General features: G+C 44.5%; 2 protein-coding genes across 21 annotated transcripts in view; one reads left to right on the forward strand and one right to left on the reverse strand.

Moving 5' to 3' along the window:
• UBAP2L (ubiquitin associated protein 2 like) overlaps nt 1-6,212 on the reverse strand; it is a 71,633-nt gene extending 65,421 nt beyond the window's left edge. For 2 of the 3 annotated variants that reach the window (XM_059881038.1, XM_059881039.1), the window contains exons 1-2: nt 5,810-6,212; nt 227-5,215 (exon numbers count right to left, since the gene is read on the reverse strand). The gene's annotated coding sequence lies outside the window, so the exon portion shown is untranslated. The remainder of the gene's footprint in view (nt 1-226; nt 5,216-5,809) is intronic. The other variant, XM_059881040.1, reaches the window with a different exon arrangement.
• TPM3 (tropomyosin 3) overlaps nt 1-24,173 on the forward strand; it is a 27,414-nt gene continuing 3,241 nt past the window's right edge. For 2 of the 18 annotated variants that reach the window (XM_005203629.5, XM_024985458.2), the window contains exons 1-8: nt 1-199; nt 812-937; nt 12,398-12,531; nt 14,127-14,244; nt 14,333-14,403; nt 15,076-15,151; nt 16,411-16,473; nt 16,647-16,716. In XM_005203629.5, the coding sequence (XP_005203686.1) occupies nt 86-199; nt 812-937; nt 12,398-12,531; nt 14,127-14,244; nt 14,333-14,403; nt 15,076-15,151; nt 16,411-16,473; nt 16,647-16,716 (772 nt within the window). In that variant the 5' untranslated portion in view covers nt 1-85. 18 annotated transcript variants of the gene reach the window in all.

Raw genomic sequence — 24,173 nt, forward strand, 5'->3', positions numbered from 1 at the left:
ACTCAGCCAGCAGCCCCTCCTTTCTTGCCCTAGTCTCCAGTCCTCCAGTATTCACAGGTGAGCTCCCCAACGGCCACTGTTCAGGATGGAGGCCATCAAGAAAAAGATGCAGATGCTGAAGCTGGACAAGGAGAACGCTCTGGATCGGGCAGAACAAGCGGAAGCTGAGCAGAAGCAGGCAGAAGAAAGAAGTAAGCAGGTAGGCCTTAGCCTTGGTCTCTCTTACCGGCTGGTGAACAAAACTGAAGTGGAAGAGTTTTGGTGGGAAAGGCAGTGACCACTGGTGCCAGCTCATCCTTTGGGCGGGAGGGACTCCTCTTCTTCCCCAGCCTCACAGCACACGAAGAGGGCATCTAGGGTATTTGCCTTAGACTGCCTGTGTGACCTTGTGAAAGTCAGTGACCCCTTCTGAGCCACAGTCTGTCTGCTCAATTTAAGTGGGAGTGGATCATGTTTTGGAATAACTCATGACTTCTAGAGGAAAAGGTGGGAGCTTGGCATGCAGCATCTCTTTTCCCTTAAATGGGGTCACAGACATCGACATCTGAAGATATTTACCATCCCAATGTCTTAATGAAAACTCAGCGTGGCCTGGTCATTTTAGGGTCAGAGATTACAAGGTCACAGGCCAAGGCCATAGCAAAATTCCTGGGGCAGTTGGCTGAAACTGATGAAGAAGAAAGTGTGTTGTCTCTCTGAGGATGGTAACATAGAGGGTGAGCTCAGGCGTCTGTCAGGCTCAAGAGCCTAGGGTCTGAGTCTGCACTGTTGTGTATGTGTGTCTTGTGTGTGACTCTTGGGGCTTCCATAGCTGGAAGATGAGCTGGCAGCCATGCAGAAGAAGCTGAAAGGGACAGAGGACGAGCTGGACAAGTATTCTGAAGCTTTGAAGGATGCCCAGGAGAAGCTGGAGCTGGCAGAGAAGAAAGCAGCTGATGTGAGTATAGGGAAACTGGGGGGTGGGTTTAACCTATGCAAATAGATCTTCATGTTAATAACTGAATTCTAAACACACTTGGACATATACACACTTGTGGATTCTCAGAACATAGGCGTAGATACCCACATGCATTTTTCCCACATGCTGGTATACCCTTATTGGCACATACTTTCATTCTTTAAAACTTGCAGAAGTCTCATTTTTCTTACCCCCAATCCAGGAATTTAATTATCTTTCCCAGGACCTGGACAAAGGGAGGGAACTCCAAGTCCAGAGTGCTATCATTTACCCCACCTCCTCCCCCATGCCACATTCTTAGCTTTTGTGTCCAAGGACTGGCATGTAGATATGTGTATTAATAGGGAACCTCTCATCTCTCAACTGCCCAGCAGAGCTAGCTCAGATTTCACAATGGGACAAAGGAGGTCACACTGACCCTGGCCCTATATGGGTTTATTTATCATGGGCAATGTGGGCATCTGACCTTATGCCACAGAGATGCCATAGAAAGCACTGCTTATAGCACAGCTGAGAGAATCTTAATATCAGAAATAAGAAGGACCAAGGAGTAAAGTTGTTACCACCAGACCTCACTCTGTGACCTTGACTAAATTATTCAGCTTCTCTAGGGCTAAGTTTTCCCACTTGAAAATGAAATAAATTCTCTTTTCCACTTCACGTTATCTCATAGTCGCCCATTTCCCTTTATCTTGTCAACCTTGAAGTTAACCACAAAGATAAACGAGAGACTACAAGAAAAGATTTGTGGAAGAAAAGTAACACAGGAATCTTAACAGCAACAAAAGAATGTGCTGGTATTGATGGAAATACAGTCAATTTTCAGCATTGAGTTAGTAAGAAAGTATTTTTAAAATCACACTTGGTTTTGGAAAACAGCTAGAAACAGAGCAAGAGGTTCAGCAACGTTTTCGGATGCTCTCATTCACTTCTTTACTATTAGGTTTCCGATCTCCCCGCTGGCTTTTTGCCGCTTTCAGTGACCTGGGGAAGCGCTGAGGGTTGTTGAATATATCATGCCAGAGGTCACAGACAGAGACCGTATTATATACATGATACATGTTCATAGTTTCCAAGAATTTACGCCACTGCAAACTATTCATTCTTCCTTTGTGGAAAACTGTGAACAACACAGTTTACTCCAGGACTTTGGGCTAGAGCTTGATGGCCTGCTGGACTTGCCTAACTTAGGTTACAAGGATAGATGACTGTATCTCTCTGGTTCAAATAAATGGGCAGAGGATTAAGTTTTCACAAATGGACACAATGTCAGGTTGATAACAATTTTGTGAGATGTAACAAAATTGTAACAACTCTCTGGGAAAGTCCTTAGGCTGGTATAGCTAGTATATGGGTTTGAGGAGGTATTTCCAGGAACAATGAAAAAACAAACAAGATTAACCCGAGATTTGGGGAGAGAAAGAATGACCTAGAGGCTCTAGACAATACACTGATACCATTGGGAAGATAAGGAATTTGTTGGAGATGAATTCTATTTGTCCTTACACATACACACGTAAGCACACATCAGCCCCCACCTAGACAGGGTCTACTCAGTATATTCATTTGAAAGAAACTTCTCATAGTCATATAGAAAGCTACCAAAACCATTTAAATATGTAAAGTATGGGTAAAAAAAACCTCATTCAACTTCTCTCCCTCTTGTTAGCTTTCCCAAAAAGTCATTAAGTCCCCTCAGAGATATGTAAGAGAATAAGAAATAGGAGAAGCTTGTAGGCAAGAGGCAAACAAACTTGGGGTTAAGATGGAAACCCATCTTTTGAACTGTGGTGTTGGAGAAGAGTCTTCAGAGTTCCTTGGACTGCAAGGTGATCCAACCAGTCTATCCTATCAGGAAATCAGTCCTGAATATTGAAGGACTGATGCTGAAGTTGAAGCTCCAATTCTCTGGCCATCTGATGCAAAGAACTGACTCATTTGAAAATACCCTGATGCCAGCAAAGATTAAAGGCGGGAGGAGAAGGGGACGACAGAGGATGAGACGGTTGGATGGCATCACCAACTCAGTGGACATGAGTTTGAGTAAGCTCCCGGAGTTGGTGATGGACTGGGAAGCCTGGTGTGCTGCAGTCCATGGGGTGGCAAAGAGTCAGACACGACTGAGCGACTGAACTGAACTGAAGATGGAAACTGGAAGAAAGGTTTCTTTTCTCAAAGCTGGGGTCAGCAAACTATCGGGGTAAATGATGCTTTGGCCTGGTTTCCGACAAAGTTTTACTGGAGCATTTCCATGCCCATTCATTTACATATTGCCCTACTGACTTTCCCCCTACAAGAGAGTGGCAGCCACACACCATGGCCCACAAGGTTAGAAATATTTACTATCTGGCCCTTTACAGAAGTTTGTTGACTGCTGCCTCAAAGGGTCAAAGAAGAAAAGGAAGGCGTCTATGGGAATTGGGGAAAGCGCTAAATCAAGAAGAGGCAACAGGTTTCAAGTAGAGAGCAAGGGTCAGAGTCAGCAGCACAGAATATATGCGTCTTTGAAGGGAGGGTGCTCTTTCTAATAGGAAGGGAGTTCACAGCTCAGCTTCAGCCCTTGAGATTAATAAACAAGTAAAGAGAGCATATTCAGTTCAGTTGTCGCTCAGTCGTGTCCGACTCTTTGCAACCCCATGAATCACAGCACACCAGGCCTCTCTGCCCATCCGCAACTCCCAGAGTTCACCCAAACTCATGGGCATCGAAGTGATGCCATCCAGCCATCTAATCCTCTGTTGTCCCCTTCTCCTCCTGATCCCAGTTCCTCCCAGCATCAGGGTCTTTTCCAATGAGTCAACTCTTCGCATGAGGTGGCCAAAGTATTGGAGTTTCAGCCTCAGCATCAGTCCTTCCAATGAACACGCAGGACTGATCTCCTTTAGAATGGAGTGGTTGGATCTCCTTGCAGTCCAAGGGACTCTCAAGAGTCTTCTCCAACACCACAGTTCAAAAGCATCAATTCTTTTGTGCTCAGCTTTCTTTACAGTCCAACTCTCACATCCATACATGACCACTGGAAAAACCATAGCCTTGACTAGACGGACCTTTGTTGGCAAAGTAATATCTCTGCTTTTGAATATGCTATCTAGGTTGGTCGTAACTTTCCTTCCAAGGAGTAAGCGTCTTTTAATTTCATGGCTGCGATCACCATTACTTTGATGTAAATATAAGGGAAAGAGAACCTGGGAGTCCTGGTTACCTGAGAAGCCAATGTGGAAAGCATAGGATTTGCTAGGACTCCTTGAACAAAGAAAGGGTGAGGGTGTGGCAAGGTCAGTCTGAACTTCATTTATTTCCTCCCTAAGTTCATCCAAGGTCCTTTTCATTTTTTAATTGTGAAAAATATGTACATAATGTAAAATTTGCCATTTTAACCATTTTTAAGTGTACAAGTCATTGGTGGTCAGAACATTCACACTGTGGTGCAACCATGTGGAAGGTTCTTTTGACCTGAGATGAAATCAGAAGCTGTTGAAGGTAAAACAAAAGGAGAATGCAATAGGTAGGACACACAAGTTATACTTTTTTCAAGGATAGGAGGTGAAAAGGATGGGGAGAAGAGGGAGAGGACAGACATATACACCTGTTGATATACTGTACTGTTGGTTACCAGGAAAACAATAGCACTAAGCCCCTTGCTGCCCATCCATCATGCTTTTAAAGGTCATTAGGAGTCAGTCCACCTGTTTCCCTGGATCAAGAGAAGATTATCTGTTCAAATCTACCAGCCTCAGGAATGCAGTGGTGCTCTCAACACTCATTTGGTTTTTCTAAGATGAAGTCTTCTGCTTCTTCAGTAGGGCAAGGGAGCAGTGCAATAGTGTCCCCTGCTGATCAGCCCTGAGATGACAAAGTCTCATTTTTATTTCCATGGATTATGGATATCTCGTTAGATTTCTCCAAAGAGAGTTGGGAAAGGTCTTAGGCCATCAGGGCAGAGTTTACTGAAACTTCAAACCCTGCTTTTTTTCTTTCCATTTCCTGGGTGGGTAGCAGGGGCAGGGGTGGTAAATCAGTGTATAGGTTACTCTCTCAAGCAAATTACTTACTGTCTGAGTTGTTTCTGTTTCCTCTGATTAGTCTAAATGCTCAGTATTTCTAAATGCAGTTGGTTGAAGACAGCCTCTGGTGGGAGTGTCTTCAGAACAAGGCATTGAGCGCAGCAACAATGTCTTACTTATAAATCTTCTTGGGGGTCAGGATTCTTAATTTAAAATCCTGGTCGACATCCTAATTCTCTAGAGAAAAAGAGATCTGCAACACAGGAGAGGCTTATTACTATTACTTACTGAGAAGGTGGGAGGAATACAAAGAAATAAGAGGGAAGAGTAAAATCCTCCAGGCTCTTTATTACTGTGCTTCTAAAAATCCTGCATGGCAATGCCTGTAGGGGTGGTTTCTAACTGATAAATAGCTCCTGGGGCACCTGGAAGCAGTAGTAGTGTGAAATTGGTGAAAGTTCTAACACAGAGGGAAGGCTGAGATTCTCAATACTATATATGTTTTTCAGATGCTCCTATCAGTGCTGTTGCACAAAGGATCTCGTGACACTAGTCTGTAATAGAGGACTCCTTCTGATAAAATGGAGGCTTAAGACACATTCCTCACCTACAAAAGGAATTGTAAGCGATGATTAATTACAAAGTCCTGAATCATTCAAGGTTTGGAGAGGCTGGTAAATCACTGGTGTATACTGATTCTCAAAAGTATCAGGGGAAAAGACCAGTATTTTGAATAGAACACGTTCATAACTGGTGACAAACAGAACGAGAATTTTGCCAAACTGCCCATCTCTTCACCCCCCATTAATTCCCTTCACGGACTTTCAGGAGATGGGAGAGCACCCACCTGAGCTGACTTTGAAAGGAGGCTGGAGAGCAGCACTCTTGAAGATGAGGCCCAGGAAGTCTTTTCTTAGCACTTGGGTTTGGAGCATTTGTGGGGTGGGTGAAGTAGAGGCTTGTGGGGTGTTTACGTTCTGGAGAGGCCACAGGGTGCCAGGAGTGAGAGGTCAACTGCGAGTGCGTAAAGGCCGCACAGGCCAACCATTGTGGGCAGTCTGCCCAGGGCCGGAGAGGCTTAACCACTACGCGCCTTCTGGTTACCATGGTAGCCCTCCCTCTTCCCAACCCCGCCCTCCTTTGCTGGCCGGAGGGAGAGTCTGGAAGCAGCCGCCCAGGGGTACTGGGCGGGCCCGCCCCTCGCTTTCTGCCGCGGGCCTCCGTCTAGTGGACTGCCTTCCCGCCCGCCTGGCGGTGGGAGGGCGCGGCGGTCGTAGCGTCACATCCGGGCGGGTGGGTGAGTTCCGGTATTTCAGGGCGGAGCAGGCGGAAGTAGGGGTGAGAAGCGGCTGCAACGCCGAGCGGAGGAGGCAGGAACCTGTAGGCAAGCAGGAGCTGGGTGGGGACCATGGCCGGGATCACCACCATCGAGGCGGTGAAGCGCAAGATCCAGGTTCTGCAGCAGCAGGCCGATGATGCAGAGGAGAGGGCCGAGCGCCTCCAGCGGGAAGTGGAGGGAGAAAGACGGGCCCGAGAACAGGTACGGAGAGGGCGAGGCGCGTGAGGGAGAGGCAGGCGCTGGAGCAGATGGGACCCCGAAGTGGGGCCGGATTTTTGCGGTGGAGCACGGTCCTTAGGGGGCCAGTATAATCCGAGATGAAGTTGAAGTCCGGAGGATGGGTGGGGCTTAGCTTCACTTGGACCTCAAGTAGGTGAGGGGGACACTGGCTGCTGGAGCAAGCAGACTTGACTTTTGAAGGAATTGAGCCTCACGGGGTCTGAGGCGTGGTTTTCTTCCTCTTTTCTCCCGGCTCATTCATTCAATCCCTCCGAGTCGGGCGCGGTCAAGGGAGGGGCTCAGCGGCCTCTCCCTCCCCCACTTCCCCGGTGGGGTGGGGGACTTTGCTCTCGTTTGGGGTTTCCGGCCCAAAGGGTGAGAGTAGGTGGTTGCCTCTCTGATCTGGAGGTGTGCAGAGCCGAAAGGGTGGGGGGGTAGAGGGTGGGAACAGCCGGAAAGCCCCCGGCCTGGCCTGCTGGCAGCTTTTCCGCTCCCTCCTCCTGCTCAGGAAATGAGGCAGCAGTCGACTGAGGAAGCGCGGTGCCCTCCCTGGAGGAGGTTGAGGCCACAGCACCGCCTCCCATCCTCCGGTCTGGGGCCCTTTCCTCTTAGGGGGAACACTTGCAGCTGCTAAACCCACTCTGTCGACGTGAAACTGGAGGGGAGGAGATAGTACCTCGCTGCCTCTGTGAGTGCAAATGTAGGAGCCAACAAAACCTGCCTAGCTTCCAAGACTACCTGGAAGGCGGGATCTTCTGCCAGATTCAGGCCTTTATTGCTGAAGTGTGAAGAGTGCAAGCTGAACCGTTTAAGAACACTTCTTCCAAGCAGAGCTGATAAGCGAGAGTATGTGGTAGAGAATCTGATGGAGTGCCAATTTCTGTCAAGGTTTCTGGTTGCCCTAGGCAGTGTGGCTGATGGAGTTTCAAGGGGTCTCTTAAGTGACGTTACTACTCTGCTACGTTCCCAAGTACCCACTCTAGTGTCTTTTTTTTTTTTTACGTTGAATATTTGTTCAACTAAAAGTTGAAACATAATATGCTCATAGATTGAACGGTGATTCTTGAAACTGCTTTCTGTTGAGAAGTGGTGGGCTAGTTTTAGTAAGCCATAGGTTTTCCACGATCTAGGGTGCAGTCTAGTGGGTAGAACTGATTTCCTGAGTTGAGGTTTTGGTTTTGGAGGATCCTGAGGCTGGAGGGGAAAGTAACTGTTGCTAAAATTTGAAGACCTAATGAAAGAACTCTTGTGGTTTATTGGTATTCCTTGTTCTCCCCTCCCTACTTTTGGCTGCTCTTTTGGGGAGTGGCTGAGAATTAATGTTTTGGGGAAATGAGAGAAGCAGCTGCCCTCCAGGTTAATACTTAAAGATTGTTAGAATAGTAATTTCTTTTTACAACTGGACATAGAAATGCTGGGAGCTTGGTTTCCTCAGTCACTCATTTCTCAGTGGATTTTTCCTCTGTTCATTATGCTCCTAACTTCTAATTATCATTCTAGTGAGATGAACTGGCTGGGTGACTCTTTATGACTAGGGACACTTTCTCATCTCCTTTGTTCTGGAGACCAGATCCCCTTAAAGGGGGAGACAGGGTGGCTCTAAGGAACTGGCCATGTGTTGACCTAGAGCCAGGCTCAAAGTAAGGGCATGCTAGGAATGATTCTAGGGTAGATGATGTCATTACCCCCACCCTCAGTAGCCCCCAGGACTTGGTTTCCCGCCTAGGATGTCCTGGACATTCACTGCACTCAGGATTTGGTAATTTTCCTTGCAGGGAAATTTCACTCCTTTTTTTTTCCCACCTGGGCTCATAGGTGAGAGAGCAGAGTGACCAGCTTCAGGTTTTTCTTAAGCTTCTCCCTCACTCCGAGCCTGCCAGATTTGCTTACTGAGCTGAGTGAGTTCTAGTGAGGAAGCCCTCACTCAGATGGGGAAGTAGATTGATAGTTAAATATTTATGAAACCAGTATTTTCTACAGCCCAGCTTGAAAAGTGCCTAATCTTTTGACTTTCTGCTCTAGTGAACTTTGAATTCCTCCTGAGGAAACACCTGTGGGAAGGGAGAGGGGGGAGTGTCTGAACTACCTGTTACCCTCTTAGGGCATTCTGAAATGTGGATTTTGCAGGCTCTTCCCGCCTGGAGCTGGAAGCTCTGCCCTCCCTTGTGTTATTGCATGCCATTAGTGGGATTGGTACGTAATTACTTTTCTGGTTGCTTTGTGTTATCAATCCAGCCCTTGTGGGAAGCTGAACGAGTCCAGAGCCAATTGAGTGGTTCTGGAAACCATTTCTACTGCTCTTGACCTGGAGATGTATCTTTTATAATGTAAGGTGAAGGTGAAGTCACTCAGTCATGTCAGACTCTTTGCGACCCCGTAGACTGTAGCCTACCAGGCTTCTCCGTCCATGGGATTCTCCAGGCAAGAATACTGGAGTGGGTTACCATTTCCTTCTCCCGGGCGTCTTCCCGACCCAGGGATCGAACCCGGGTCTCCCGCATTGGAGGCAGACGCTTTAATGTCTGAGCCACCAGGGAAGCCCATGTATAATTATAATGTAGCAGCTTGTCAAATCCACTTTTGATTTTGAATCTCCTTTGTACTTTTTTGCGAAACTGAAACTTATGGCAACATAATATTTCAGTGCAGTCTTTTCCCTCATCTGTGTGTGTGTGTTGTGGTGGTGGTAAAGATACAGTGGTAAATGTTTACTATTTTAACCATTTTTAAGTGTACAATTCACCTTATCTGTTTTTAATACTTGTCTCCTAACTTCTGGTATTTCTCGCTCTTTTTTTTTTTCCCCTGGTCTAAAAAATTTAGGAATACTATTGAGGGAGTGAGTGGGCTTTGAACAGCAGTTTGATTGTGGCCGTATTCCCAAATTCCTAGTCTGCAGGGGGTGGGTGGTGGTGGTGGTTAGAATGTCTGGCCATTGTGTAGCTCTCTTCTGTTTGTACGGTCTGATGGGATAAGCCACTGACTTTATCACCTTTCCTTGGTTGAGGTTTGCTTTTTTTTTCTTACTTCATACTAAGAGCACATACTCATAGGGGAGAGGCAAATAGCCCTTTGCTCTGAGTGCCTCCGCTTAGTCTCCACCTTTGTTTACTCTGGAACAGATAACTGCTCCCTTCCTTCCAACTTGCCTCCCCCTTGAAATTTAAAGTCCCCAAGGACACAGTATCTCCCTGGGTAGATACATTTGTGAATACTGTAAACCAGAGCAGTCCTTTACTCACAGGGCTCAAGCCTAACTTTTCTGTTACTCTTCTCCTTTGAATTTCATCTCTGGCTTTTGTCTAAAAAGAGAAACCCTGGAGTGGCAGCATACCAGATTTAGGCTAATCCCCTTCTGTCCTTGGCCCTGATCTGCCTCTGAACACCAGTCTCCTGTCTTTTCTGCCTTGATGGGTATGGTGCTCTTGATGGGTATGGTATGGTGCTCTTGGGCAATCTCTTTAGTGTGAAGGATGGTAGCACTTAAACTCATTTCCTAGCTGAAGCTGTTGTCAGCCATCTTCTGAAGTGAGTCAGTCGCTGCTTTGTTCTCCTCTCTGGCCATGGGATCTTTGCTTACTGGGTAGGGGAGAATCCTATTATTACCTGAAGGAAGGACCTCACAGTGTACCTCCAGCCTAGGCAGGGGTGAGCGGGCTGAAAGATCGAAACCGCATGCTAGACCTAGGATGATAGACAGCATGAAGTTAATGTTTCCCATTGTCACCTGCAGAAGTTAGTCCCACTCAACCTCTGGGTACCACTTAATTGACCTGAAAGGGACAGGCATTGTGCATAGGTTCTGGCTGGAAGGAAAAGTCAGGTAGGTGTCTTCCCTTATTCCTTTAAATATTAAACAGATCTTGATTCTGCAAGCTTTTGTTTCACTGTAAAGAAAACTGATCCTCTGTAGGAAAAGAAAAAAATAGAACAGTGACTACCTTGCTCTCCCTCTGCTCCCCACGGGGGTCTCCAAAGCTTTTGCTGTGGGACTCCCATCATGTGTTCTTTTTTTGGTACGGGCTTGTTCAGTGTGCACATGCTCTGATTAGGGCACCAAGATGTGTTTTCTCCTCCTCCCTTTTCAGCCTTGCGAAGAATTCTATTGTAAATGCTGATTTGTGGGAGAAACTGCCCGAGCCAGCTTGTTGTCATGGAAACTATACACCCCCGCCCCCATAGCCTGTTATCTTTACTTCATTTGGGTAACTGCTGGTGAGCTGGGTGGGGACTTAGATTTCATGAGCTTCCTTCAAATCTGGGTTCCGTCTTCTTTTTTTTTTTTTAAGTTCTAGGCATCTGAAGATAGAGGGGTGGAGTAAATGATTGAACTGTCAGTTCTCAGTTCTTCTTTCACAGTTCTTGCCTGATTGCCAGATTCATAATAACCTTGACCTGTTAGCCTTTTTGAGCTTGTGAGGTGAAATCTGTGTTGTCCTAGGTTTCCTGAGACAGGACCAGAGAATACTTGTCTTTGTGCTATTTTGAATAGAGATGCAAACGGTCTCTTAGTAATTTCAGCTTATGTAGACATCTTGATTTTCTTTTCCTGTAGGGCATTGGTTATATAGCCCCAGCCCCTGCAGTTCCTTGAATCGCCTATGTTTGTATTTGGAAATTTTTGTGTGCTATGTAACCCAGTTCTTAACAGGAGTCTTTTGGGCTATATCCCTTCCCATAGGGGCTGGTGGCCCAGATTATTTCTATAGCTACCCCCACCCCTGACTACCAGGAGGAAATCAGGGTAATAGAATTCAGGCACAATCTGGGCTGTAGAAGAGAGATCGTGTTTACCAAGCATTTGGATAAGCATCTGAACTGTGTGCAGGGGAGATTAAATTCTTGTGCAGTTGTGACAGTCAGTGTACTTGCCACCAGCAAAGGTGTGGGGAAGGGAAGGGCAATCATAAGAGAGAGGCTTCTCTACCAGTAGAATTCTTGCTTATGTGGCTGCCTCCTTCTTCCCTTGCTTCTTATTCCATGGCCCAGGAAGAGGCATGGGATTACTTGGACTCCAACCTGTGCTTTTTATTGTGGAGTGGGAGCCAGGGAGAAGATTGTCATACACTGCAGTGGAGGGTGAGGCTAAGGGAGTGACTTGAGGAATAGATAGGGTCACAATTCAGAAATTCGGAGGGGTGGTGGTGGAAGGCCTGAGGGAACATTCTTCTGCCCCCAGTTTTTTTGGTAATGCCATCAAAGCAGATAATTTTCGCCCAAAGAAACTCCTTGTAGTCAACTTTTAAAACACGGGAGGTGGGGGCCAGTTGAAAGGGTGGAAAGTCGGTATCCCAATATTCCATCCTTTTGTTTTCTGGTCTGAAGGTCCTGGAAAACATTCTCTTGGCTCGTCATCCTCTTGTTGGGTGTGTTAGGGTAAGGTTATCAGAGGGTTAACAACTTGAGTTAAGCAGCAGATTAACAGATAATCCAAGATTCCCTCTTTGAGAAACCTTTATTTTTCTACTTTATGTGACACTTGGGAAAGCTGCTGCAGAATAAGACATGTCTCTAAGCCAGCACTCAGGCAGACCCCTTCACTTGGCTTACCTTTTCTGACACTAGCGCGTTTAGGAATTTGAACTGAGTCCAGAAAGGGGGTGGTACTAACTGACACTGGGCTGTGCAAGGAACTGAGTTTTGAAATGCTTTTCCTGTGGAACATATGGGAATTCATTGATGGGAAAGGGAGGAAAATGCCTGTCATAATACAGAGTGTATAATCATGTCTGCTCGGTCTTACATGCATCTGAGTTAAGTTCTACCCTGCAAGACTCTGGCTTCCTCATGGTAGTATTCAGCCCGTCTTAGTGTCATAGTTCAGTTTCTTTTCACCATGCCTTTGCTTCCTTTTCCCATTTTTTCACTTAAACACAGGCTGAGGCTGAGGTGGCCTCCTTGAACCGTAGGATCCAGCTGGTTGAAGAGGAGCTGGACCGAGCTCAAGAGCGCCTGGCCACTGCCCTGCAAAAGCTGGAGGAAGCTGAGAAAGCTGCTGATGAGAGTGAGAGGTATGTAGCGGGGCCTGATGAAGTGTGGATTTCAAAAGTTGTTCATAATGGCTCTAATCAAACAGGTTCCTTAAAAACCTATTTTTTTAAAAACAGTGATCTGTCTTTACACGGGATCTTCTTTCCTTCTGTCCCTCATATTCTCTACATATGAAAACCAACAGAGTAAGGGTTAGCTGGATCCATGACCCTTGTGTAATTAGTGTTTCTCTATAAATAAATTCACCTAGTAATAGGATCGCTGTAGTGGCCTCCATTTAGCACCCACTCAGAGGCAATGGCACCCCACTCCAGTACTCTTGCCTGGAAAATCCCATGGACGGAGGAGCCTGGTGGGCTGCAGTCCATGGGGTCACTAAGAGTCGAACACGACTGAGCGACTTCACTTTCACTTTTCACTTTCATGCATTGGAGAAGGAAATGGCAACCCACTCCAGTGTTCTTGCCTGGAGAATCCCAGGGACGGGGGAGCCTGGTGGGCTGCCATCTATGGGGTTGCACAGAGTCGGACACGACTGAAGCGACTTAGCAGCAGCAGCAGAGCGGTTCTCAAAGTGAGGTTCCAGACCAGCTATAGCAGGAATTTGGGAGAAAGTCCCATCAGCAGCCTCTGCCACTCATCAGTGGATCAGAGGTGGAGCCCAGTAATCACTGATTTAATAAGCTCTCTCGTCCCTGGCTGCACTGTTAGAATCATGGGAGTGCGTGGTAGGGATCTTTGGGGAGTTTAAAAAATGCATCAGAATGCCTGGGTCCCATCTCAAATCAGTTAGAACCCATTGTGAAAGGGGTCTGGCTATTTTTAAAGCTCTCCAGTAAATTCTGGGAGAGTACTGCATGGCCTCACTTGCAGGATCTCAGTTCCCCAACCAAGAATTAAACCCAGGACCCAGCAATGAAAGCCCAGAGCTCTAACCACTAGGCAACCAGAGAACTCCCCCCTCCATTGATAATTCTAATGTGTACCCAGGGTTAGAACCACAGTCCTTGAACCAGCTCATCTTTGTTGAAAATAGCCAATTGGCTTCTTGCCACATGTGACTTAAAATGAGAACAAAAGTGTGTGATGACTTGCACAAACTAAGACTTTGCAGAATTAAAAAAATTCCTTCTTGGGAGTACATTAACACAGAGCAGCCATGAAAATAAATAAGACAGCTATGTGTATACTATTATAGAATAGTGGCCAAATTATAGAAAGTGAGGAAAACAAATTGCAGAGCAGTGTAGCATGGTTCCTTTGGGGCGTGGGGAAAGGTGATGAGATTTTTGGTATATAAAACATTTCTGGAAGGATTATCAGGTATTCGATTACTTTTGATGAGCAGGACGAGAATTAGGGAGACTTTCTGCATTAGACCTTTAGACTGTTCATTTAAATGTTTAATTTTTAAATAAGCATGTATTTATAAGAAAAGATTTTAAGCAGAATAATTCAACTAAGGTGAGAAGGTGCTATGCAAATTGTTTTTGAGCGACACAAGCAGAGAGGCATGGGCTTTACCTGGTGCAGTTCTGGGTCCCTTAGAGTTCATGAGCTGATGACAGACCCCCCAGGCTGTCAGCGCTGCATCTGTCCCTGTTGTTTCTGGCAGAGGTATGAAGGTTATTGAAAACCGAGCCTTAAAAGATGAAGAAAAAATGGAACTCCAGGAAATCCAACTCAAAGAAGCTAAGCACATTGCAGAAGAGGCAGACAGGAAGTATGAAGAGGTACGGCACTCTTCGCTTGTCCCTCTCTCTTCAGTGATATCGGCCCCTTCTTTGCTCCACTGAACTGAACCCGTGTCTTTTCCCGTAGGTGGCTCGCAAGTTGGTGATTATTGAGGGAGACTTGGAGCGCACAGAGGAGCGAGCCGAGCTGGCAGAGTCGTGAGTATCTTGCCCCCCAAATCTTGCCGCACCATTCTGCCCCTTCCCTTTTGGCTTGGGCACTAATGTGAATAGCATTTCTTCAGCCTTGTTAAACAGGACCTAGAGAGTGGGAATCATCTAGAATGCTTTTTTCTTTTAGCCCCAAGAATGGCTTTGGGCTTTCTTAACTGTCTTAACTCATGCCATGTGACAAATGAGGCTTCCTGATTTCTTGTTGGGAGGGTTTATAAATTGAGGGGAAGATGAAATCTTAAAAAAAAAAAAAAAAATGATGAACTGTTGGCCGGCAGGCCTACTGGGTCCTTCCAGCTGGGTTCTGCTTCTCCTTGAGGCATTCAAGTGGCTGTGCTGACTTAAGATGTGTCTCTGTTTTCACTACTTCTCTAAGCTGCTGGGGAACTTTCAGGCAAAGGCAGACATGACCTGTTCCCCTGATGGCACCTTCTGGGCCTTGTTTAACAAAGTCCATGCTGATACAGATTTATTTGTGCTTCCCTCGCATTTCCCTCTTCTAGACATGACATATCATGACCATGGTGATGTTTTTCTTTCCATTTTTTTTTAATTTTTTTCCCCCATTTTGCTGCTTGTTTCCTTGCTGTGTTCCTTTTTGACCTTTCTCCCTCCCCACCACCTGGCTTGTGCGATCCCTGTGACTATCACTAACAGCCGTTGCCGAGAGATGGATGAGCAAATCAGACTGATGGACCAGAACCTGAAGTGTCTGAGTGCTGCTGAAGAAAAGGTACTAACCATTAAACCCACAGAGCGGTTCTGTGTATGGTGTGATTTTGTTCGGTTTTGTTTTTGTTCTGTTTTGCAGCTGCCTCCCCTCCACTGGTGGTTTGTTGAGTGCTTTCTCATCTCTTCATGGAATGCTCCATTCCTCTCCACTTACTTGGCATCTTTCATCTCTTCTTTCCTAATTACTTGACTGCCTCTCCACAGGGTCTCGCCTTCCCTTGGGTGATTTGGGGGATATCTTTGGGTTGGGCATCCGTTCCCACTTCCACCCCAGGTAGCTGTTCTGATTTGTTCCTGGTAGTGATTTCCCAGGTGTTCTCTTTACTAGTGTCCGCACACTCTGAGTCCCAGCCCAGGAGGGTCCAGCTCCTGATGTGTTCTCTGGTAGAGGGAGGGGGGTTGATGCTTGCCCAGATTACCTGGGATCTTCTCTTTTCCCCAGTATGCCTTCCAACTCTCTCTACATATAGGTTCAATTCATGTCTGTGTGTCTCTCTCCCTTTTTTTATTCTCTTCTTCCCCTTTCCTCTCCTGCGGTATTTAAAATATTCACAGTAAATGTTCTGAGCTGGAGGAGGAGCTGAAGAATGTCACCAACAACCTCAAGTCTCTTGAGGCTCAGGCGGAGAAGGTAGGGGCTGGTTTGTAAAAGTGACAGGCTTTGGGGCCTGGGCCCAGCCCTGCCCTTGATGAAAAATGGGAGAAACTCATTCCTTATATAATCCAGTGAGAAGAATCCACCTATTCTCTCCAGATTCGGGTTTAATGCCAATTCCTGTGCACTTTGATTGCTGTAGTTAAAGAAACTTCTTGGTCTCACATTCCCGGGGTGATGTTCTCCTAGGCTGATACTGCTATGCTGATGTTTGGGGGCAACAAGTAGTATCAGATCTGAAACCTAATGGGCATAAAGAAAGATGGCTTGTCTTTAGCTTCTTGTGGGACTGTTTAAGCCACATGGCCTCCGGGTGTCACCACATTTACTCATTAACCTGGAGGCAGGAAGAATGCCTTCCTGTGTTGATCAAAGCCTAGGTCCATTTTAAAAATAATGGTCCTGGTGGAGTCTGAGGTTATCATGGCGCCAAGGACATTGATTTGTGGGTTTTAAGGACTGTTTGTTCTGAAACAGCCTTGTTCTTTCTCATGGATCATTCAACACATTCAATCCAAGAGGATGTTGAATGTAAAGGTCAGGAGCGGGGTGTCATCTGTGTGAGTAATATCTATTTTGAGATGTTTATTCTACTTCTCTTACAGTACTCTCAAAAAGAAGACAAATATGAGGAAGAGATAAAGATTCTTACCGATAAACTCAAGGAGGTGAGCTGGGGTGATTATGTATGAGGAGGGGGGCCCCAAGGCATTGAGAGGCATATAAGGTAGTTAGCTGGCTTTGGTTCTGAAAATTATAGAACCAGAAGGTGGAAAAAATAAAGGCCCTTCTTGAACTGTCTTATTTATCTCTGATTCTGACTCATTTCATGTTCCCCTAGGCAGAGACCCGTGCTGAGTTTGCTGAGAGATCGGTAGCCAAGCTGGAAAAGACAATTGATGATTTGGAAGGTATGGAGCCTGGTGAGGGATTAAAATGAATAGAGAGGAAGACCTTGCCCTTTGACCCTCTTCCCCTCAACACCAAAAGAATTTGGTAGTGACCTGGCGTGCATCCTATGCCCTGTCCTATGCCACAGCCAGGTGAAGTGGGCCAGATCTTGGAACTGGATTTTTATACTTACTCTTTCCTTTAATAAGACTTAACCTAATATTCTGGAATTTGTATCCTCCCCTTGGAGGAGATTGGTCATGGCATGTACCCCCATGTCACCCCATGGCTACTTTGGGCAATCTTGTTCACCACTCAAGTTGAAGGGGCGCCTCACCAAGGCACGCAGCGGTGGAATGACCACTTCTCAGAGCTGACCAATGCCAGGGGCTTTCTGAATGCTTCCTGCCCCTGCGATTTGGCAGCTGCATCTACCCTAACAAGGGAAAGTTTTTACTTTGCTCTGAGAAGTCTGAGATATGCTGCTTTGGTACACTCTGGGTAGCAGAATATTCTTTGGGAGAGTTTGGGGCAGGCAACCTGTAGAGCAGAGGTGCCAAGAATATTGGTCATGCTTGGTAGGTCTGAATATTAAGTGTCTGAGTATTAATGTGTATTTTCTCCTTTTTCTATTTTTGTTAAATTCAGTGTTATCACTACTAGGAATTAGGTTTGCTGGGTGGGAGTGGTATCCTCTTGAGTGCCTTTGGTAATTGGAATTTCTAGTCACGACTATGCCCAGGTTCTCAACCTTTGCTGCAATTGATTAGAGGTATCAGAGGTATCAAGAAGTCTGGTTGGTCTTGGGGACAGTGAATCTGAAAATGGCCAGTCATGGCTACCAGGATAGATTTTCTCCTCAAGGTGGGATTAGACCCATGGTCATGCTTTCCCTCATTTCTAACGATTCCCTCTCTTCATCTGCTTCTGATACCTTTTACTCTGTGTCCTCATTCCTCCCTGTGGTTCCTGTGCCTGTCCAGATGAGCTCTATGCCCAGAAACTGAAGTACAAGGCCATTAGCGAGGAGCTGGACCACGCCCTCAATGACATGACCTCTATGTAACTATCTGACAGCAGAGTGGGGCTGGGACCTTGGCTTGTGGGTGGGTGGGGGTACAGACTGCATAGTGTGCTCTGCTTTTGTCTTCTGGAAACTAGAATCTCCACTCTTATCTTTAAAACATTGGTGCTGGTTACTTGTTGGCAAAAGCTGCGGAGGCATGTAATCCTGGATCAGTGGTAGAACCCTGATCTATGTGTAATTTTTGTACTTTTTATTCATAGTGCCTTCATTATGACACCGGGATTTTCCCGTTTGTTTCTTAAGTTTCGTCTCAGAAGAGTTACTGCTTAAGATAATCGTGTTGTCATACAATTAAAGAACTAGGGCCCAGAGAGCCAGTGACTTGGGCCATAGCACCCAGACTTCCTTGGTGTGTATGGTTTGTACCCTGATACTGAAGTTCAGGTGAAACACCCATGATTGGAAATACCAAATTCACCTAAAAGGCTGAGCCAAGTCCCAGAGCAAGCCAGGTAGTAAAAAGCACCAAAAAGAGTTGTGGGGGCCTTCATCTGTTTGCTGTGGATCCCTGATCCTTGACGCTAATCTGCCTTTTCCCCCACTAACCTGAAAAGAAGCCAAATGACTCAGGCTGCAGTATCTGGCTGTCTTTTATCATTCCTACTGCCACCAACCTTTTTCTCCTCTTCCTCTCTCCCAAGTTGCTGTCTAGATTGATGCTTGTCCTTCTCACCTAGAGTCTCCTTACTTTTTCACACAGATAATTATCACCGTTTCTGCTCTGTTCTGGATCTACCCCCTTTCCTCGGGGAACCCAACGCCCCACTCTCGCTCTGGATTCCATTTGGGTCAGCCTGGCTGATCCCCAAGGCATTAAGATGGGCGGGGGGCGGGGAGGTGGCCACAAAACAACTTATGTATTCTCTTCCACCCCTCACCCCAAATTAAAATGTTAAGCTGCCGGAAGCCTCATGCTACCCTGCATTTGTGTCATTGACAAAGCTGCTGCTGTCCCTAAAAAGGAGCCTTGGGGGTGTGATGTGGGGCGCAGCTATTGTAGGCTCTCCCTCCTCTGACTTATATAATCAAAGCCACTTTTGTGTGTGTCTATTTTTTCTTGACATTTAAATTCAACTGATCTATCAGAGTGGTGGACTAGGAGAGGTTCCTTAGAACAGGAGCTCTAGTTTGACACTCAAGCTGAACGAAATTATCTAAGTCCTTTACTTCCAGGTTCTTAAATCTTCCTGTCTGGAATGTTTGTCTTCTGCTTAGGTTCTTCTTTTAGAGACCACTGAAGTACCTCTCAATATATCCTCTCTATCCTTTTACCAGTGGTTCATCCTCAGAATACTCGGTGGACCCAAATATGTGACTGCTGAAATTGACTAAGTATATTGCCCCAAGTCAGAGAATATACATAATAGGTAGAATTTCCAGCAGTTACAAACCTTTCTTACATATTTGAGGCTCACTACTATTTGCCTGCTAGTATATGCTAATGGAATATAAGTGATAAATGATTGTTATTGGAAAAATGAAAACAATCAGTAATGCATATTTCAAATGTTATACACAGGTACCACTTTTTTTAGTACATGCATAAATAGGGTAAATTGCTTCTAGTAGGATTGTTCCTAAGTTCATGTTGTGGAATTAAATGTCAACCTTCCGGAAATTCCTATGCTGATTTACATAGCAGATATAGTTTAATCTCAGTAGTGTAATCATAGATTATACTTATCTAAGTACCTAAGTGTAATCCACTTAGTACTTCAGTTTCTCAGCATAGTATATATTTAAAATTTGGCTTTCTTTTAAACAGATACAGCCAGGTATAGAGGTTTTCTCTAATTTAAAACTTTAGGTCCCATTGAATTCGGTTTTCTTTCTGTCTATACCATTTCTTTTTTCCATACAGCCTTTGTGATTAAGGTACAGGTTATTACTAGTTTAGGCACAGGGTATTAAGACGGAGGCATCTTCCTTACTCTCGGGTTGCTCAGAATCTAGTAGGAGAGAAAACATATGTATAAAACTAAAGATGATGTGTGGTGAGTACCCCAAATAATCAAGTACCCTCAGAGGGAGGAACAGGTTGATTGCAGTGCTGAGGATAAGAAAAGTGTCACGATAGAAGGCACATACAAGTTACTTAATAAACATGTCAAAACTTTCCTCTTCATTTTTACTGGATTCCAAAAGATTGCATTTTTGACAGTTTGGTTGAAGGAAAGTGGATCTTGAGCATTTTCATCAGAGAAGCAAAAGAACAAAGGCATAGAATTGGGAAGGACACCAGAGGTTTAAGGGTCCATTTAGATAAACTAGGGAACAGGTATGTGCTGTAAGCAGGCTCGGGAGTTTTAATCTTGTTTTGTAGGTGATGGGGGTACCACTAGAGATTTTGAACAAGGGTGTGTTCTGAGTGGAAGAGTTAATTTGGCAACTAAGTTAAGAACATATTGGGAGAAAAAAAAAAAAGAACATATTGGAAAGGGAGCAGATTATCAAAGTGATCCATTAAGGCAGTGATTCCCAGATTTTGTTCATTTGCATACCACTTTTGACTGCTTTTTCCATATTTACATGCAGGCTACATTATTTTTTTTTAATTTACTCATTTTAAAATTTCTTACGCTAAAAAAAAAAAAATTCTTACACTACACAATTCTAACTTGAAATCAAAAGTTTTGACATGTGCTAGTGTTTTTTTCCTAATGAACATTAAAGTCATATAGCTAATTAAGTTCACAAAAGTATGCTGTCTGCAATCTTCTCACTTATCACTAACAGTGACTGTACCACAGTTTAGGAAATACTTGGTTATGTTATTGCAGTTTCCTGGGGAGAAAAGTCTGACCTAGATAGTGGTATTAGGGGATGGTGCTGACCATGGGCATTATGAAGGGTGGTCACCAAATGCAAGAAGGAAGCATCAAGGATGACTGGTTTTGAACCTAGGGAAATGGTGGTATTAAAGGTGTAGGACGGTCATATGGTCCTGGTTTGGGAAGGCAAGGGAATAAGTATGTAAAACTAGCTGGTATCCAAGATGAAAACAAATCCTAGCACTTGAAGGGAACAGTTTGATACAAGAGAGATTTAGGAGTCCGTGAGGTTGGCAGGCAGTTTAGGCCATGGAAGTAAATTCGAATCCTAAAGACAGTTGCAAATGTAAAACGAAAAACTAAGCAGAGGAAAATCTGTGTAGAGGTGGAAGCCAAATGGAACTGGTTGGAAGGGTAGAAGAAATGAATAACTTTTAAAAAAATTTTAATTACTGGGTGATTTCCAGTGATTCTCAACTTTAACAGGTAGAGAAGGATGATAATTGAAAATTATGAAAACATAATTGTCATTGATGCTTTATTAATCTGAGGGTATGTTTTGAGCATTAAGGACAAGGAGAGGAGCCATACTTCAAGGAGCAGAAGCAAACTGATGGAAAGGAAAAAAGAGGCATGGAGTATAGTCTAGAATAATGATGTCTGTCCGAACCTTTGACAGTGATTTCCAGTATCACAGCCACCAGCCACGTGGGGCTGTTGAATACTCAGTGTGGCTAGTGTGACCCAGGAACTAAATTCTAATTCTGCTTACTTTTAGTTCTGAATTTAATTAACCACATGTGGCTAGTGGCTGCTGCGTTCATTGTATAGTACCAGCTGTTTTAGTATGTGGGCAGAAGGAATTGACTTTGGCACAGAGGAAGGCTTCCAACAAAGGAAAGAACTAAGAATGGAGAAAGAAGAGTGAGGTGTAGAAACCATCTTTACTTGAGCCAAGACTTGCTATGGGAATAGGGTGAAGCATCAGAGCATTGGTAATCTCAGAGCAAAGTGCTTCACCCCTTAACTTTCCTCATCTTAATTTCTAAGAAAAAACCACAGGCTGATGTGTTGGGATCCATTCTTCCCTTCCTCCTTACCATTGTCGGGACAAGGAATAAAACAAAATGAGACTGGATCCCAAGTTACCTGATGGGTGCAACTGACCTGTTATGTTAGGCAGCCTTGTCTTAGCCACACCCAGACTCTTCCATTCACATGATATTGGTTGAATATTCCTTAGCCTTAACATGAGGGAGGAGTTTAAAAAAAAAAAAAATCTGTTTTACATCATTCCTTGAATGTGAGTCTTTAACACTGATACAGTTCCCCTTATTCCAGGCACTCCCATCCTTTTCTTGTTACAGAATGAAATTGACCGGATTCAGCCTAGTGAAGCCTAAGAATGTGTAGCATCCGTGGGATTATTCCCTGAAAGGAAAATCAGACCAAAGGGGGATTCTCTGACTTGTTTTTGTTTGTTTGTTTAATTTGCTCTTACAGGGAACCAAAAATTTAATGAACTAGTATCTGGTCCTGAATTTTTAGTTAATAGAAATAACAGAGTTAGAAACCTTACTTATTACAAAGTTGAAGGTGAGAAAACAATCACATTTATCTTTCTGACCTTATGCAATTCTAAAGGAACTAGGAGTTCTAGGATTTAATCAGGCAATAAAATGCTCCCACTTCTTCTCTGCCTCTTTATTTCTTCTCTAAGTGGAACAAAACTCTCCCTGACCAGACTTTTTAGAGTTAGGATCCTAACAACAGCTATCTTTCCTAAGATAGTGGGAGTCACACTAAGACTAACTTAGATATAGGTGTTACGGAACAGCCAGATTGCAAATGGTCTCTGGGTGTAATATAACACCAAAAAGTTCAAGGAATGAAATTTCAACACAATCTGAACCCCTACTGTTTGTCAGGATTGCCCCAGTGAATAAGACAGGTCCAATCCCAGGCCTGATGGACTAGTGTAGGCTAGTACAGTGTCTCTCAGTGGTGGACTTTAGCCCTTTAGGTCAGGATAATTCTGGGATGTACAGAACAATGCTATTTATTGCTGTCCCCTGCCCAATAAATAGGTCAGACCCTCCAGTTGTTGTGACAATTAAAACCTGCCCTCACACATTTCTCAATTCTCCTCTAGGGGGAGGGGAGGGAGAGTATTCCTCCTATTGTGACACTGGTTTAGTAGGAGGTGCAGTTTGTAAAATTCTCTCCAATTCTGCCCCTTAGTATAAGGGGCAGAAACTCTTGTTTTTTGGCTATTCCCCCCCAGAATCTTTTTATACATGTATGTTTTCTGTTTTGGATAGTGTACACAAAGTGGCAAGTATTATTGGGAACACACTAGTCCCCAGCTTCTGGGTAGAACTGGGAAAACCTCAGTCCAGAAGGCAAGGCAACTGGGCAGTGCCCACAGTGAGCCCACAGATGCAAGACAGAGAAGTCTTTTTCATATTGAGTTTCTGAGACCATTTTGAAACAGACTGTAAAACAAAGGAAGAAACTTGTTTATGAACACCAGAGGCTGATATTAGAAGTGGATTAGGAAGACCTGTCCCTCAATTTCCATTACCCTTGTGTTGGTCACATGAATTTGGAGTCACTGTAGCCCGTCTTTTTTATTTATTAAAAAAAAAATTTTTTTTCCTTGTGATGAGAACTTCTAGGATGACTCTTTAAAAACACCTTTCGTATATAAAACATACAGAGCGTACTGACTATATTATACTGTACATTACATCTCTAGTACTTATTTATTTTATAACTGCAAGTTTATACCTTTTGACTACCTTCATCCAATTACCCCCATACACTCTCCCCCTCTGGTAACCACACATTTGATCTCTTTTTCTGTGAGACTGTTGAAGTATAATTGACTTATAACACTATGTTTATATTAGTTACTGCTGCACAGCATAGTGATGTGATATTTCTATACAAGACGATCACCATCCAAGTGGAAAATCCAGATAAAGCCAGGGGATTTGAGCACTTAATTACTTGTATCAGGAACGCTTTTAGTTAAGACACATCGAAATAGCAGCTTAAATAAATATGTGGTTATTTTTCTCTCATAATAAAAAGTCTTGATTTGAGCAGCTTTGGCTTGATGTAGTTGGGGTTTCTGTGATTCTTATGGCCCTTTTTTCTTAGTTGAAATTTGCAACTCGAGTCATCATATCCATGTTCCAGTCAAGAAAGACGGCTAGTTTTTTCCAGAAGCCCCCAGACACACTACCTCCTACATCATTGGCCAGAACTGGATCACGTGATTACCCTAAGCTGCTACTGAGGCTGGAGAAACAGGATAGTCTTGACTGGCTTGCATTAGTAATCCACCTTCCCTGGGGCTGGCGACTGTGGCCACTAACAGGTTTGGTGAAGTTGGGTTTTGATTGGATGTGCCACTATGATAGGTCTTTCACTCAACACCTACCACAAAAAGCATTACAAAGTGTAGGGTTGAGTGAGTATGGGCTATGTATCCCAGTCTCCTGTTCATAATGCTGTATTGAATGCTTTTATAGAAAAATATTCAACTATTCACATCGGTTCCTTACAAACTCTAAGTTTTGTAAAAGTATTTCTTATGAGCCAGCTGTATTCC

This window comes from Bos taurus, chromosome 3, assembly GCF_002263795.3.
Source record: "Bos taurus isolate L1 Dominette 01449 registration number 42190680 breed Hereford chromosome 3, ARS-UCD2.0, whole genome shotgun sequence".
Classification (NCBI taxonomy): domain Eukaryota; kingdom Metazoa; phylum Chordata; class Mammalia; order Artiodactyla; family Bovidae; genus Bos; species Bos taurus.